A 17,300-nucleotide genomic window follows, 5' to 3' on the forward strand; every position below is an offset into this window, starting at 1 on the left:
ACTTCAGAGCTGGGTAACATTTAAAGTCAAAGAGAGTGAATTATATTTAAAAGTAGTTAAGGCTTCTGAGAAGAAAAATGAATACATGCCACAGAATTAAATCAAGTCTGCCTTTATACAAAATATCACTCCTAAATTCCTTGGGATGGTCGCTTAGGTTAAAAAAAAAAAATCATGTATTCCTACTTCCTATTGCCTGTGTCACTAGAGCCCTAGAACTGAAAGGACTCCGGGGGACACCATTCAGGCCTCTGTCTCCTGGAGGTGGACAGCACAGCCTCCTGTAGTAAACCTGTGTGAAGGGTGGTTTAGAAAGGGGAGACTGAATAAAGATAAGGAGGGCAAAAAGGAGGCTACGCAGTGCTTCGGGGGAGAAGAAAGGAAGTCCTGAGCACAACGGTAGCTGGGAGGAGTAGTGGTGCTGGGAAACGTCGAGGAGATGGACCCAACAGGCCTTGGTGGGCAATGAGGAGGAGGAGGAGGGATTTGTCTCTCACAGCGAAACAGGAGCAATTGTCTCCTCACCGAGTCCAAGTCACACTACTCACGGCACAACACACCAACAACTCGAGAGACCAGCTGCTGGGACAGGGAACAGTGTCGTTATTTGAAAAGTTAGCAGACCGAGAAGCCGGTGAATTCCTGCCCCAAGAACCATCTTGCCTGAGTTGGGCTCCGGATGTCCCCTGACAGTCCAGTCGTTGAGACTCTGCACTTCCACTGCCGGACGTATGGGTTCGATCCCCAGTGCGGGAACTAAGATCCCTCACACCTCACAGTGTGAATTCTGGTCTCTTTTATGCTAAAGGGGGAGGGAGTAAAGTCAGTCATTATCTGTTCAGCCTCCAGAGTGAGTGAAAAGTGAAGTGAAGTTGCTCAGTCACGTCCAACTCTTTGTGACCCCGTGGACTGTAGCTTACCAGGCTCCTCCATCCATGGGATTCTCCAGGCAAGAATACTGGAGTGGGTATTCTCCAGGGAATCTTCCCAACCCAGGGATCGAACCCGGGTCTCCTGCATTGGAGGCAGACACTTTAACCTCTAAGCCACCAGGGAAACCTCCAGAGGGGATGTGTTAATTTCTACCACTCTGCAGTCATCCGTAGGTGGGCCTGTTTAGGATGTCTCCTGTGAGCTTAAACAAAGGTATTTTAGCTTAAGGGTCACTACCTAGAGCTAGGTCCCAGAGATGCGCCCTCACGTATAATTTAAGCTTATGGGCAACCTCCTTTTAGTGACTGGTTTATAGTAGACTACAGCAGGTTCTTCCCTATCACAGTTTTCGTCACCATGTCTGGTCCAAATCTTTCTACTCTCCTTGCTTGCTTTGAAGAAGGTCACTGTGTCTAGGTGAGTCTGTCTGATCACTAGTGTGAAGAGTAGGATGGAACCAGGTATGACCCTGCTTTCTGTTGAAATTGGTTCAGTAAGGCCTGCAGGCTCACAGCTGCCCCTCTTCCCCAGTAACATACAAAGACTTGGTAAGTCAACACTCTTCAATCTACAAACACTATCAGTTGGCTTGGTGAAGAACAACCTTTGGGAAATATTAGTATCCTCCATGGCAGTGATGAATCTCTAGAGTATTGACGGATAAAATTTATTTTGGCTTCATAAAGTATTTGAAGATGTCCTCAGTAACATATTTGAAATAAACCAGGGGGACTTTCCTGGCTGTCCATTTCGTTAAGAACCTACACTTCCACTGTAGGGGGCACAGGTTCCATCCTTGGTCAGGGAACAAAGATCCCATATGCCACACAGTGTGGGGAAAAAAGAAGAGAAATAACCAGGTACACCGAACTGTCAGGGTAAAAGTACATCGTACAGGCTGTGGCCTTCACACAGGAGCCACAGAGAAAGGATGTGAATTGAAGCGGGAAGAAAGCTCAGGGGCCTCTTGACAAGGCCTGCGGCCTCACTCAGGGCAGCATCAGCCTGGAGAAAGTGGCAACTTCATTTTTCTAATTGGCCCACAGGGAGTGGCTGCTTTTTTGCAATTTATCAGCCCCAAAGTGTTATCAGTTTCAGATGTATACTAAATTTCAAAGTAATTTCACAGTGACTTTGGCACTTAGTATCTACAGGAAGATCAGAAGTTAGAAACCTAATAAGCAAGTAATGACTCTCCTGGAGCAGTTAACTGGAAGGAGAGAAGGGAAGCTGGGAAGGGGACGCAAAGGAGAACACACTAGATGTGATTGTCAAGAATGCTATTGTTTTGTGCAAACATTGCAGAATTTGTGAATCATCTTTGAGACAGGTCGACAGGACCTAAAACTTGTACAACTGCGGAGTTCCCTCTTTAAGAAAAATAATATAAAATTATGAACACACAACTGCTAGAGTCTTCACAGGAATTGGGATGAGCCAGTGTAAGTCAAGTACCTAGAACCTAAACTTTAGTGCCTTCCTGGTAAATCTGCCCCGATAAGCATGTCGTGTTCTTTAAAGTGGATGTCAAAGGAAACTAGGTGTGTAATTCATGCCACTATGTTTGCTCATGTTTTGGGAACTTCTACTGTGACGGAAGAATCTAAACCACCTTCTTATTCAGTTCAGTTCAGTTCAGTTCGGTTGCTCAGTCATGTCCGACTCTTTGCAACCCCATGAAACGCTGCACACCAGGCCTCCCTGTCCATCACCAACTGCTGGAGTTTACCCAAACTCATGTCTGTTGAGTCGGTGATGCCATCTAACCATATCATCCTCTGTCGTCCCCTCTCCTCCTGCCTTCAATCTTTCCCAACATCAGGGTCTTTTCAAAGGAGCCAGCTCTTCGCATCAGGTGGCCAAAGTACTGGAGTTTCAGCTTCAGCATCAGTCCTTCCAGTGAACACCCAGGACTGATCTCCTTTAGTCTGGACTGGTTGGATCTCCTTGCAGTCCAAGGGACTCTCAAGAGTCTTCTCCAACACCACAGCTCAAAAGAATCAATTCTTCGGTGCTCAGCTTTCTTTATAGTCCAACTCTCACATCCATACATGACCACTGGAAAAACCATAGCCTTGACTAGATGGACCTTTGTTGACAAAGTAGTGTCTCTGCTTTTTATTTTTTATTTTTTCATTTATTTTTATTAGTTGGAGACGAATTACTTTACAATATTGTAGTGGTTTTTGTCATACATTGGCATGAATCAGCCATGGATTTACATGTGTTCCCCATCCTGATCCCCCCTCCCACCTCCCTCTCTACCCGTGTCTCTGCTTTTTAATATGCTGTCTAGGTTGGTCATAACTTTACTTGTGCCTAATACATGAAGGAAGGAAGACAGGCAGGAAGGAAGTTGGGATGGAGATTATAAAGAGACAGATTGTTTTTTCTGCTTCATGATATCAGCTCTACCATCTACCTCCAGTTTTCTCCTTAAACAAGAATCATTGGCTTTTGTCTGCGCTCCGTCTTCACTGCTGCACGTTGGGGCGGGTGGGGGCGACTCTGTTGCGGTGCCCCGGCTTCTCATTGCAGCAGCTTCTCCTCCTGTGGTTCTAGGCGGGGGCTCAGGGACTTAGCTGCATCGTGGCGTGTGGAAGCTTCCTGGACCAGAGATGAGACCAGTGTCCCCTGCATTTGCAGGAGGATCTCTGTTTCCTGTACCACCAGGAAAGTCCCCGGTTTTTCCCTTTTTTAACCAAAGTTACTAACAAACCTGATGGTCTACTTTACTGTCTAGATTTACTTCTAAATGACTAGCCTGTTTCTTAAAATAAAATAACCCCATAAGGAGCAATAATTTCCCACTATGAGAGATATGATTTAGAAGGTAGATGGTCATAAATTGTGTCATAATTGAATAATTAAACTGGTAAAAATCATTCTGGATACGAATTGAATTATATGTACATTTTAAATGGGGCTTCCCTGTGGCTCAGCAGTAAAGAATCCACCTGCCAAGCAGGAGATTCAGGTTCGATCCCCGGGTCGGGAAGATCTCCTGGAGAGTGGAATGGCAACCTGCCCCGGTATTCTTGCCTGGGAAATCCCATGGAGAAAGGAGCCCAGCAGGCTACAGCCTATGGTGTTCCAAAGAGTGAAACACGACTTAGTGGATCAACAACAATAAATTTTAAATAAGCCTAACGTTGAACATAGCATTTCTATGAATACACAGTGCAGAGAGATTCAAACAAGTTCTTTAACCAGCCTCCACAGTCACACCTCCCACAAAATCTCTATCTCCTCAAATGTGACATGGTGGTTGGGTATGAAATAATCCTGTTTTGTCTTCTCTGTATGAAGATTAATGACTTTTTAGGATTCATTGCCTCCAGGTAAACAACTATAGGCTTCATTAATTCAGCTTACTTTATTCAATCAAAATTTGGGGAGGAAGAGGAAGTACAAAAACAAAGAGAAAAGAAAGCCAGGCAGAAATACTCATGTCTCTCTAATCTGTCTTCTTTTTCAACACATATCCACTTCTTTCTCCTCACTGCAGTTGAGAAATCGTTCTTTTATTTTTTTAATTTAAATTAAATTTAAAAATTAAATTTAAAAATTAAAAATTTAGTTTAAAAATTAAAATTTTAATTTTAATTTAAAATTAAATTAAATTTAAAAAATTATTTTGGCTGCACCAGGCCTTTGGGGCCGTGTGGGCTTTCTCTAGCTGCAGTGAGCAGGGGCTGCTCTCCAGTCACAGAGCACAAGCTTCTCTTGTTCCAACGCACAGCCTCTAGAGTGGGGGCTGAATAGTTGTGTTTCACAGGCTTACTTCCCCTGTGGCAGGCGGAATCTTCCGGGACAGGGGATTGAATCTGTGTCCTTTGTATTGATAGGCAGATTCTTATCCACTGTACAACCAGGGATGTCCTAGAGAGATCTTTAAAATAATGCTCTTCAGAGTCCACCCACTCCCATCCATCTCCACCACCATCTTTAATTTTTCGTTAGCTTTCCCTTGCTTTCAGCCTACAGATGGAAAGGCCACCCTGTCCAGACTCAGTTTACACTTTCCTCCTCAGAACAGGGTTGGGCTGGTCCCTCCCCACCTTCCTCTGTTCAGTTAGGTAAGCTCTACCTTCAGATCTACTTTCCTGACTTCCTTAATGAAGTCTAAACCCCTATCATGGGCTGCCAAATGCTCCTCCTTTTCAAGCATCATAATTGAATGTCTATTTGCTTGGATTATATGTATGTAATATATATGTTATGTATATGTATATAATATATATATTAATATGAAAAAGTTACTTGGCTTTTTGCTTCATTCAAGAACTCAGTAGTATTGTTTTTAATTATGCTCAAAAAAATTTTAACTTATTCTAATCCTTCTTATTGTAAGACATAAGCTATCTCTCTCTCTCTCTTTTTTTTTAAATGGTTGGTGAATTCTTTCAGAATTGTGTTTCCCCAAATGGTGGTTGGCCTAAGAATTTCTAAGTTATAATCTCAACATACACCCCATTTATTAACACACAAATTACAGACTGTATCTTGCCCAGGATTAGGTATCTCTTGCTTTAGAACTCAGAAACATTACGTTCAGTTACACTGGGAAAATGAAGACGACTCAATCAAGTACTTCCAAGTTACTCACTCAGTTGTATCTGACTCTTTGCAGCCCCATGAACTATAGCCCACCCCGCTTCTCTGTCCATGGGATTCTCCAGGCAAGAATGCTGGAGTGGGCTGCCATTTCCTTCTCCAGGGGATCTTCCCAGCCCAGGAATCGAACCTCGGGCCTCCCGCATTGCGGGCAGAAGCTTCACCATCTGAGCCACCAGGGAAGCCCATTTAGGTGTAAATCTTAAGTAGTAAATGTGTCCTGTTGTTTAGTAGCTAGGTCGTGTCCAACTCTTAGAGTTGGAATTGTAAGTGTTCCCTTGGAATTTTTCTGAAGGAGCTTTCAACTTCCCGAAGTCTCCGGAACCACACCCTCAATGATAATGTTAGAAAACTCACAGGAAAGGGCCTCGAATATATTCATTCATACACTCAGTCGTGTCCGACTCTTTGTGAGTCCATGGACTGTAGCCTACCAGGCTTCTCCATCCATGGGGTTTTCCAGGCAAGAGTACTGCAGTGGGTTGCCATTTCCTTGTCCAGGGGATCTTCCCCACCCAGGGATGGAACCCAGGTCTCCTGCATTGACGGCAGACGCTTTGCCCTCTGAGCCACCGGGGAAGTCCCATTCAGACAACAGTCACTCGTGAATGAGAAAGCAGGCAAGCCTGGCTTTCACCTGCTACGGGGGAGGGGCAGAGGGGATCAGGAAAAGGAAAGTGCCTACGGGCGGGCGGAAGGAGGAGGAGACTTTTTAAAGAGCAATCTTGGGCCGGAGCCATTTCAGAAGTAAGGAGAGCCTTCATTTTATCAGCCTTGACCTTTCTGAGCATGGGGAGCACCAACCAGGAGGTGAGTACCGTCTGAATGGGTCTGCTTCTGTCTGTCTTTGTGAATCGTTGTCGGGCACACTTAATCTCTCCTCGAGGAGAAGAGAAGGTGCCTTAGAATTGGAATTCTAAGAGTTCCCTTAGAATCCCTCACTTCCTTTTGAGGAGAAAAGAAGATGCCTTGATTCTTCCATTAAGAATTTCCTTCTCTTGTTAAAAAAAAACTCCTGGATAGGATCATCGCCTGGTATATTGGATGAGATCCTTTAGTTTCCCTTCTATAGACACAGGTTCAAAACCAAAGTCGTTGGATCTGCATTCACTGTTTCCCCTAGTCATTAGGGCCAAGGAATAATCAGAAATCAGACACACAGAGGAGCACTGCAGACAGCGATTGAGGCTGGAGAGGCTGTGGGGCTTGTCCAGAAACAATGAGCTACTCTGCCAGAGAAGCTGGAGCATTCTCCAGATCTCTTTCCCAGAACCAGGTCATTTTTGCCCTCCCAATTTTAATTAAGACTTTCCTAAGGGGGTAATTTTCTGTGTGGTCCAGTGGTTAAGACTCAGGATCCTTCTTGGGGCCAGGGTTTGATCCTTGGTTGGGGAACAAAGATCACACTAGCCTCTTAGTGTGGCAAAAAAAAAAAAACAACCCTTTTGTGCAGCCCCAAAGTTAGTAATTTGTGTAAGGGCTATGCAAATGTGAGATTTGAGTATGAATGTAAACCTGCTATAGAGATGTAAAGATGCCATACAAATGTTAATTTGTCCCATACTTCCAATTTGGAGGTGACAGGATTTAGATTTGGGACTAAAACTGGGATTTTTAATAATGATTTGTGGTTTGATTTCTATCTTAAATGCTTACCTGTGTGTCCTTAGTTATGTAACCTCTGAACCTCAACTTCTGCATCTGAAAATTGAAAGAAAGAAAAGGAGTGTTGTCCTGTGAACAATACCTGGTAGAAGGTATAGATTCAACAGATGTTAGTTTCTTTGTCAAACAGTTTTATCCCTACTGTTCTCTTGTTTCTTTTGAATTGACCAGTATTTCTTACAACAGAAGGGAAAGGAATTCTACCCTCATAATGAAATGGAGTAACAGGTATGGATCAAATCACACAAGCAAATATAAACCTACATCAAGTGGTAGGAATGAATCAGTTGATTTGTATTGGTCTATAAAGTAAAGGTTATTAGATGATCTTAACACTTAAAGTGAGCTTCTGAAAGAGGATTAAAGTTTACGGATATGAATATAAGGGATGGTGGTGTGTGTAGAGTTGAGTGATATCCCTTCCGGCAAAGTAAATAGTTTGGGAAGGAGTTTTGTGACAGTAGCTTGGAGCCATAGTACGGGAGAGGTTTATCTGGTAAAGGTCAAGGAGGGGAATAGGGAAAAAAACCTTCCAGGTGAGGGAGAAAGGATATGGTGAGAGGTCTTAGGGTTTTCTCCAAAGCAGAGGCTAGTTTCTTCTATGTCTTTTATCTTATCTTTCTTTGGGGGGGAAGGGAGCTGTGCTGATTGGCTTGCAGAATCTTAGTTCCCCCACCCCCCAACCAGGGATTGAACTTGGACCCTTGGCAGTGGAAGCACAGAGTCCTAACCGCAAGGCAGCAAGGGAATCTCCTTTTCTTGCACTTTCAAATTGACCTTCCATGTCCCCATCGCAGCTTCCCTTTCTTATAAAAAACCCGAGTGTTAAGATGATGTCCAGAAGGGATTCCGCACTGCCAACACAGCTCAATGATTGTCTCAGTACCTTGGACCGGAGGGACCCGAGGTCAGGCAGTGGGTGCAGTGCGTCGTACCCCAAAACAATGACTGGCTGGTTCCTCTGTCCCCAGAACAACTCCACAGAGAAATCTGAAGAACATATGAGCTGCAGGCTTACATCAGTAGAAGTTGAAGAGGGACTGGGAACTTCTGCTGAAACAGAGATAGCAAAAAACTCAGCACAGGGGACCAAAAGAAAAAGAGATACAAAAAATAGCGCAGGTAAGAGAGCCACCGTTCCTCAAACCGTGTTTCCTTGGGTCTGAGAAGACTGAGGAGTTTTCCTGGAAATGTAGGAAAGACATTTTCATCCTGTAAATCCAACACTTTGAAGCCTCACCTCCTGGTTCTGAGCATTCTCTCTCCTACTCTGCGCTGGGAGATAAGGAGCTCAATGTGTAGAGATCTGAGTACCGATGGGCATAAATTTGAAATCCCACCTTTGAAGCTTCACTTTATGCTAAGCTGGGTCAAGGTCAGGGTGGAGGGTTGGTTGTCGTTCACTCAGAATAATTAGGTAAATAACCTATACCCAGTGTCACTATAGTGACTGTTCTGGAGGTGTGTCCTTCGCAGCTTTCCTGAATGGTAAGAGTGTGTGAGGGGCATCAGGAAACCGGAGCGCTGCCCCGGCTGGGGTGCGCTGCAGGAGTTATGGGCACAAGCAGTTGTGTAGCATTGCTGAGTGCTTTATTGTCTCGTGGTGAGAGGGCAAGGTATCACTGAGTATTTATGACCTCAGTTCTAAAACTTTCTGTTATTGCCTCGGGAATTGGAAGTGCACTCTCTAGGTCAGCCTCGAGAGAAGTGCAGTCTTGGACTGCACTTGGGTCTTGGGTCCAAGACCTTTAGAGTCTCAGCCTCTTCAGAGTCTGTGGCTTATTGCTCTCACAAAAAAGCAAGTGTGTGTGAGTAGTGGGGAGTCTTAGGAAGTAAGAAAACAGGGATTCAGAAATGTCGTCAGCCTTAGGTTTGAGGTTCTGTCCCTTGGAGTTTGTGGCTTTCCAGGCGGCTCAGTGGTGAAGAATCCGCCTGCAATGCAGGAGATGAGGGTTCGATCCCTGGGTCAGGAAGATCCCCTGGAGGAGGAAATGGCAACCCACTCCAGTATTCTTGCCTGGAGAATCCCATGGACAGAGGAGCCTGGCGAACTACAGTCCATGGGACCACAAAGAGTCAGCCGTGACTGCACACGCACACCCTCGGAGATTAGGCCAACTTTTGGGAGTCACTGAATTGTACAGTGGGGATTAGACTACTGAGAACTAAAAGTGATTGCACTTTTGACATGTTAAAGGTCTACATTAAAGTTAACTATTGCTCATTCTCTCCCATTCCCCTTCAGCCTGCGGTCCAGGAGACACATCACAAACTTGTGACGGTGTGAAACCTCCGAGGACCCCGACGCAGATCCCCATCCCCCCTCTTCCTTCTGTCCTGCCGCCTGTCAACCTGGTCCACAGGGACGTCATTCGAGCTTGGTGCCAGCAGCTAAAACTCAGCACCAAAGGCCCGGTGAGAGTCCAGAGCGGGGCTGAGGCTCCTGGGAGGGAGCCCGCGAACCGTAGTCTGATTGCTAACTCACTCTCCTCTTGTCTTAGAAACTAGATGGATATAAACGACTCTGTGAACATGCTTACCCTCATCAAAAAGTGAGTAATCTGTAGGGAATGTGGCTCAGTAGAAGGTTTAGTTCTCTCCTAATTACTTATTTTCACATCAAAAGATGAGCAGAAGAATTGTCTTTCATCTTTTAAACCCTCTTTGTAGAACTTTCCTGCCACAGCACAGGAGGCCAGGATCCTGTCACTGTCGAAAAGGATAAAGATAGAAAAGGGGGAGCTACCCCTGGAATGCCCTGAAGGGGCTGCTGCTCCTGCTCCTTCGGAGGGCCCACCTGCCCTCGAGGGAGCTCCTCCGCCTCTTGAGGGAGTTGTGTCGACCTTTGCCCCCAACTCAGAAGCTGTGTTTGCCGCCTGGAGCAGGATGACAACCAGGGCCGTGAAGACGGAGCCAGTACACACACAAGAGACTGGTGGTGAGCTCATTATTAAAATATATATATATATATGCAGTTGCACTGGGTCTTCGTTGCTGAACATGGGCTTTCTCTCGTTGCGGTGGGTGGGCTTCTGATTACGGAGCCTTCCCTTGTGGAGCACAGGCTTGCAGGTGAGCCAGCTTCAGTACTTACAGCACTCCATCACCAACTCCCGGAGTTTACTCAAACTCATGTCCATCGAGTCGGTGATGCCATCCAACCATCTCATCCTCTGTCATCCCCTTCTCCTCCTGTCTTCAGTATTTTCCAGCAGCAGGGTGTTTTCAAATGAGTCAGCTCTTCGCATCAGGTGGCCAAAGTATTAGAGTTCAGCCTCAACATCAGTCCTTCCAATGAACATTCAGGACTGATCTCCTTTAGGATGGACTAGTTGGATCTCCTTGCAGTCCAAGGGACTCTCAAGAGTCTTCTCCAACACCACAGTTCAAAAGCATCAATTCCTTGGCACCCAGCTTTCTTTATAGTCCAACTCTCACATCCATACATGACCACTGGAAAAACCATAGCCTTGACTAGATGGACCTTTGTTGGCAAAGTAATGTCTCTGCTTTTTAATATGCTGTCTAGGTTGGTCATAACTTTCCTTCCAAGGAGTAAGCATCTTTTAATTTCACGGCTGCAGTCACCATCTGCAGAGATTTTAGAGCCCAAAAAGTAAAGTCTGCCACTGTTCCCACTGTTTCCCCATCTATCTGCCATGAAGTGATGGGACCGGATGCCATGATCTTAGTTTTCTGAATGTTGAGCTTTAAGCCAACTTTTCACTCTGCCCTTTGACTTTCATCAAGAGGCTCTTTTATCAAGGAGTAAAATGAAGGAGGACGTGTGCTGGTTAGCACATGGCAATGTCTGTTGAGACCCCTGTCCTCTAGTGACCTCCCCTGCCCCTCAGGAGAGAGCCTGGGACCATATCTTGCCCAGTGTCTTTTGCACACAGTGGGCTGTTAGTCCAGGACTTTGCTTCAGATGTGTAAGATACCCCTCTCCATTAAACCATTGATGTCACTAAAAAAGTTTTTAAAAAAATTTTTTTTTAAGATATGAGACAGCTGAACTGATGGCCTTCCCAGATGTAATCTGGCTTAATGTTTCTCTTGAAGGGAAGCAGAATGAATGCTTTTTGCCATAAAAATCTTGAGCTGAAGGCAATTAAGAAGCAGCAAACCCAGAAAACGTTCTCCCTTTCTCGCCTAAAGGCAAGCTATCTATTTTCCTTTTGCTAGAGACAGATTTATCCAGAGTAACCTGCAAACATACCTCATCCATGAGTTTCTTCTCGTATATTTACCTTCCCACTGTTTGCCACCCGTGGGAGCATCAAACTGCTTCCCTTTGTCCTGTCATTTCTTTACAAATGTATTGTTCTTTGTCGGAAGATGTTATATAAGAAGGAATATCCTAAGCTGCCATTTTGAGCCAGTTTTTGCTTTTTTCCCCTGAATTGTGTGTGCTGCCTGAACTCATCAACTGTTTTCCCCTTGTTAATGTTTTGGTTAGAATCCCAGCTGGGCAGAGGTAAGGTTTGACCCCGCCCCACCCCAGAACACACGGTCATCTGCCCACTTGCCTCTACACATCCAACTGTATTATTTGTTTCTTTTAAAAAAAATTTTCCAGGAGCTGTTTTTGCATTATTTTCTAAGATGAACAGAATGGAATAAGCAGGTCTCCAGTGTTGGTGTCTGAGAGCTGGCACTTGAGAAAGACAGTTAGTTGTATCACAGGCCGTGGTGCAGACTCAGACATTAGGCCTGGGTCTTGCTGTGCTCATCCTTGCCTCTCTGTTCCTTCCCCAGAGGTCCGGTGGTGCGTGGTCCACGGGAGAAGTCTCCCAGCTGACACAGGCGGCTGGGCTCGTTTACAGTTTCATGCTGGGCAGGCCTGGGTGCCTGGAAAGCGAAGGAGGGTGTCCGCCCTCTTCCTGATACCTTCTGGCGATTTCCCGCCCCCACACCTGGAGGACAACATGCTGTGTCCCGAGTGTGTACACAGGTAATTACCCGGAACTCTTCTACACTGAATGTGGGCATCGCGTTTTTAGTTGGAGGGAGAAAGGAGATGCGTATTTATCTCAATTAGCCCTGCATTTCAAGCACAAGTTGTCAGTAAAGAGTTTACAAAAATTCTCACTAGGAAAGTATATTCCTAGGAAAAAGAACATTTTTAGGTCAAGGCTTAATGCATATGGAGACCCATAACTTTGAGGCAGTAACCACTGTATAATTACTATGTCCCAGGTATATGTACTACACAGAAATAATGACCAGCAAAAAAACCCTTAAGTGGCCTACAGTATAATGGGGATAACTGCTATGTAAACAACTGTGTCACCATGTGATGACTGTGATCAAACAGGAAGGTTCTTAATTTAAAGGAAGAATTATCTAGATGTAAAGGAGGATATAAGATCATTTTTCAGTATAGGGATCAATGCCAAGGTTGTGAAAGGACTTAGGATAAAGAAATTGCCAGTAGTGACAGAATGTCATGGAAAATAAGCTTCAGACCATCCCTGGGTGATGGACCACTAAAAGGTTTTAAGCAAGGAAATGAACCGAGGCTTACACAGCCGAGGAGGGTAGGATACAAGATCTATTAGAAAAATCATGTGGGATAATTCAGTCTCTCATGTTTAAAGGGCCTGGCACCTTCTATAGGTGCCAAAAAAGAAACCTGGGTCTACTAGAGAATTATTTGGTAATTACACTTAAACACGAATGAGGATAAGAGCTGCTTTGGGGCTGGACAGCTTCAAGGAGCAGCAGTGTCATATCGAATGGAGCTGAAGAAGAGACAGATAATAGATTGGTGAGGACTGAAAGCAATACAGAATGTAGAGGATTTGGGTTGGCTGAGTAAGGGGAGGAGGGAAGTGGAGGCTGCCATGGGAGGTCTTTTCAGAAAGGCGCCAATGGGGGAGTGGCAGGATGCTCAGAGGGAACTGTAATGCTTTCTGCTGAGCACTTCCCAAGTGCTGAGTGTGCTTCTGGGCTTAGCTTAGGAGAGGGGCCTATGGAGGAGGCAGATGGAAAGAGATCCATCCCTCTGAATAGAGGGGCTGGCTCAGCCCAGACTTGGTTCCCAGGGATCCAGCTCCTCACCCCACAGTTGTACAGGAAACCATCCTGGGCTTCATTCCAAGCTCTCTGTTGGCCTGCTGGGGGCCCACGTTTGGGATCATCATGACTGAACGCCAGAAGTCTAGGGCAGTTGGAAAACTGAAGACTCAGGTGGTGGGGGGAAGAGTTTCCAGCTAGACTTCCCATCCACAGCCAGAATGCCAGCCTTCAGGCCCTGGCACAGATACCACGTCCCACAGGAGGAAGGATGTGAGTCTGCACTCATCTTTCCCATTTCAGCTATTCTGTTTCCTGCCACAATCCTTTGTCAAGCAAGTTGAATACAATGGAGGTCACTTTGGATAGCCTTTTAACAACATTCTTGGGCCACTGGGCAAATGGTTTAAGTTCCCCGTGGGGCCTCTCCTGCCCATGAGCTGCACAGGACGAGAACATATTAGAGAATAATATAACTTGCATATTGTCATTTCTTGATGACATGGCCACATGCTTTCCACACATGGTCCTAAAGTTTAAGGGAGATTTTATTGGGATTTCAGGGTGGGTTTCTTGGTTCTCTTCAAGAATGCAACTGATATTTCCTCTCAATTCTGAAACATTTCATTTGCTTTGTAGGAATAAAGTATTAACAAAAAGCCTGCAGTGAGATCATAATAGCAGTAAAAGGGTACAGCTATGATTATAATTAATGATAGAGAAGTGACTACAATCAACTCCACGGTGACTTTAGACTTTAGACAGTGGGGCCACTCCACACTCTCCATGCGTCTGGCTTCCAGGGTACACAGCCTGCTTACAAGGTCACATGAAGAAAGAAAGCCTGTGAACTGATGGGAAACACAAGCCAAAGTGACTGTCTCTCCAAAGATGCCCAGCCCTAAGGGAGCAGAGGATGAAGGAGATGGGGACATTTAAAAATACTAAGTCACCGGATAGAATTAATTTGCTTGAAAATGCCTCAAGTAAATTTCTACATTGGACAAGACAGATCTTACAGGCAACAGTTGCAGTTTGGTCATGTACACCTCAACCAGATATTCAACCTTATCATCACCAGGCATGGTACAAGCAGAAACATGTTGTCACTGACAATATCCTTGCCCCAAAGAATCTTTTCACAGGGAAGCAATCAGTCCTGATGATGCCTCTTGTCTCAGTGTAATTAGGTGAGCTTACCTTCTTTTTGGTGTCAGTTACTTAGATGCACCCATCCATATGTAAATATTCACAACCTATGCACTTAAGATGTCTATTTTATACATATGTGAGTTATATATAATTTTTAAGTGTTCCAGATTGAATGATACATTATAGTGCCTCTAGTAAAAAGGCAACTAGAAAATTTTTAAATTAAAACTTGTATTTTAAAATAAAAATACTCTAGGCCGGAGCCGGAGTGAGGCTGGACCAGGGCTGAGGCAGCCGATGCCCCTGCTTCCCATCTCAGTGGATCCTGCCCAGAGTAGGCGGCGGCTGCAGGCGAGGAGGGCGGAGTAGGGCTGGGTGGGGTGCCGGCTGGGCGGGGTGCCGGCTGGGACGAAGCTGTTTGCTGTTACAAGGCAGGGATCGCAGCAAACGCCCACCACAGAAGCACTGTGGCATTTCTTACCCCTCCCGCTTAGCAGCCCCCAAGGAGACTAACTGCCTACTTACACGGAAACTAGTGGAGACTCTGAAGCCCTTTGGGGTTTTGGAAGAGATAGAGGAACTTCAGTGTAGGATTTTAATTTTGGGAAGATTAAGCTGGTGAAAGACTGGATACGAGAAGTCGGTGAAAGCAAGAAGCGTCCGCAGTCTGTAACTGAACATGCTGATGGGGAAATGTTCACATCTGGATATCACAGATGCGGAGCGCATACAAAAAAATGCCAATATCGATGCACTGTGTGTTGTACCAAGACATGTTGACTGAAGTGACTTTTTCACCTCATTCTATAAGTTGAAATTACAGGGAGAAGTAAAAGATGTAAGAGCTGTTGAAGAGGCATTTGTACCAGTTATCAAACTGTTTGATGGGATAGAGATCGATGTTTTCTTTGCAAGATTAGCACTGCAGACCATTCCAGGAAACTTGGACTTAAAACATGACAGTCTGCTTAAAAATTTACATGTGTTTAAGAAGTCTTAATGATTGCAGGGTTTTGATTTCATTGCAAATCAATGCAATGGTTTTATGAGATGTTTTACATCTAGTATCAAACATTGACAACTTCAGGTTAACCCTGAAGGCTATCAAACTGTGGGCCAAATACCACAACATCTACTCCAATGTATTAGGTTTTCCTCGGTGGTATCTCCTGGGATATGCTTGTAGCAGGAACTTGCCAGCTTTGTCCAAATGCGATAGCATCAACTCTTGTACATACATTTTTCTTGGTATTTTCTAAATGATATGTGTTTAGATTATATTAAAATAAAGTTGATTATAGACACTGAAAAATAACATACTCCATTGTGTATATGAAATGATCCTTCTGAAATATGTTGGATCATGACAATGCTCAAAACCCTCTCTTTGATCCTGTTGATTCAGAGGGAAAACCAAAGTCCTTGTAATGACTTACAAGGCCTTGCTAAAGTGCCTTATACCCCACGCCCCCTTTTCCTTAATGCTTATCTCCTCTAATTTATAATTTGTTTGTCTTCCCCAATAGTATAAAAAGATTTGTCAGTTTTGTTTGTGCATGTGGGCATCACAGCCTCCTAGAACCGCCGAACACATGGTTGGTGCTCAATAGATACTTACTCAATGAATGATGAATGAAAAGGTTTGAAGTGAATTAGGAAAGGAGACAGATTGCAACTTACTTAGAAATCTGTATTTTAAAATAAACCTCTGCCCTGTCTATATTCTTTTGGAAAGTAATTGCTGCGAGTTACCTCTTGGGCAGGAAAAACTCTGTTGTGTTGACGCCCAGTGTTCTTCCTCCGTAACTTTTTTTTTTCCCATTTATTTTTATTGGTTGGATGCTAATTACTTTACAATATTGTAGTGGTTTTTGTTATACATTGACATGAATCAGCCATGGATTTACATGTATTCCCCATCTCGATCCCTCCCTCCCACCTCCCTCCCCACCCCATCCCTCTGGGTCTTCCCAGTGCACCAGCCCCCCTCCGTAACTCTTTTCATCATCTACAGTCTACTACCCAAGGTGAAAAATAATACTTCTCTTTATTCGACTAATGCATAGGGTGGGAGTCATTTCCTGGAAGGGGCAAAAAGAGACTTCTTTGGTGAGGGAAGTATTTTCTGTCTTGACTAGGGAGTTGATTACCATTTTTCAAAACTTATCAAATAGGACACTAAAGATCTGTGTATTTTACTATAAATTTTACCTCAAAGAAAAAGGGTTTGGTGATCAGAGAGGAAATGGTGTCTGTCACTCCTAGGATTTGTATACTGAGACCTCAGTATATATAATATATATATATATATATGTATACACACACACATAAATATACATATATATATATAATATATTGAGGAGGCCCTCTTTTTTCTTACGATGGATGACAAAGAGGATGACAAGAGGGGAATTTATAACTGATGAGGGTTATATAAGAGGCTCACAGAGACTGGGCAGGATTTTCTCTGTCTCAGGACTCATGTAGCTGTAATGAAAATGAATGTCCGAAGTTCTTTTGCTCTTCCTCAAAAGCCCTGATTAAATCTTGCTTCATTGGTATCATTCTTTGATATATTCTGATTCTTAAAACTACTAAACTTATCTTTTTTATATATACTGGGTTGAAAATCACTTATATCTTACTGTTAAGAAACACAAGATGGACTGGCCTGGTGGCCTAGTGATTAATACCCTGAGTTCCCAATGCAGGGGGAAGAGTTTGATCTCTGGTCAGGGAACTAGATACCCACATGCCTCATCTGAGAGTTCACATGCTTTCCACTTGAACTCATGTGTAATTGCCAAACCAAGGCTTTCACATACTTCTACTATCATACAGCTGTCCCTTTTTATAGGACATCTTCAGATTTCATTGTGGTTTTGAAATTACCTTCTCTGAATAAAAAGCTCTTC

The 17,300-nt window shown here is 44.3% G+C and overlaps 1 protein-coding gene, 1 non-coding gene and 1 pseudogene across 2 annotated transcripts; 2 read left to right on the forward strand and 1 right to left on the reverse strand.

Moving 5' to 3' along the window:
• Window positions 1–984: 984 nt before the first annotated feature.
• On the reverse strand, window positions 985–1,056 carry TRNAW-CCA (transfer RNA tryptophan (anticodon CCA)). Its single transcript has one exon. It is a non-coding gene; the product is annotated as a tRNA-Trp (tRNA).
• Window positions 1,057–6,339: 5,283 nt separating this feature from the next.
• On the forward strand, window positions 6,340–13,903 carry DPPA4 (developmental pluripotency associated 4). Its single transcript, XM_070455204.1, has 7 exons — window positions 6,340–6,360; window positions 8,187–8,337; window positions 9,461–9,630; window positions 9,717–9,767; window positions 9,886–10,153; window positions 11,974–12,169; window positions 13,873–13,903. The coding sequence occupies exons 1-7, from the start codon at window positions 6,340–6,342 to the stop codon at window positions 13,901–13,903; spliced, it is 888 nt and encodes a 295-aa protein (XP_070311305.1).
• Window positions 13,904–14,682: 779 nt separating this feature from the next.
• Window positions 14,683–15,648, forward strand: LOC110150839 (poly(A) polymerase alpha-like; annotated as a pseudogene).
• Window positions 15,649–17,300: the final 1,652 nt, after the last annotated feature.

The sequence above is a fragment of the Odocoileus virginianus genome, chromosome 25 (genome assembly GCF_023699985.2).
Source record: "Odocoileus virginianus isolate 20LAN1187 ecotype Illinois chromosome 25, Ovbor_1.2, whole genome shotgun sequence".
NCBI lineage: Eukaryota > Metazoa > Chordata > Mammalia > Artiodactyla > Cervidae > Odocoileus > Odocoileus virginianus.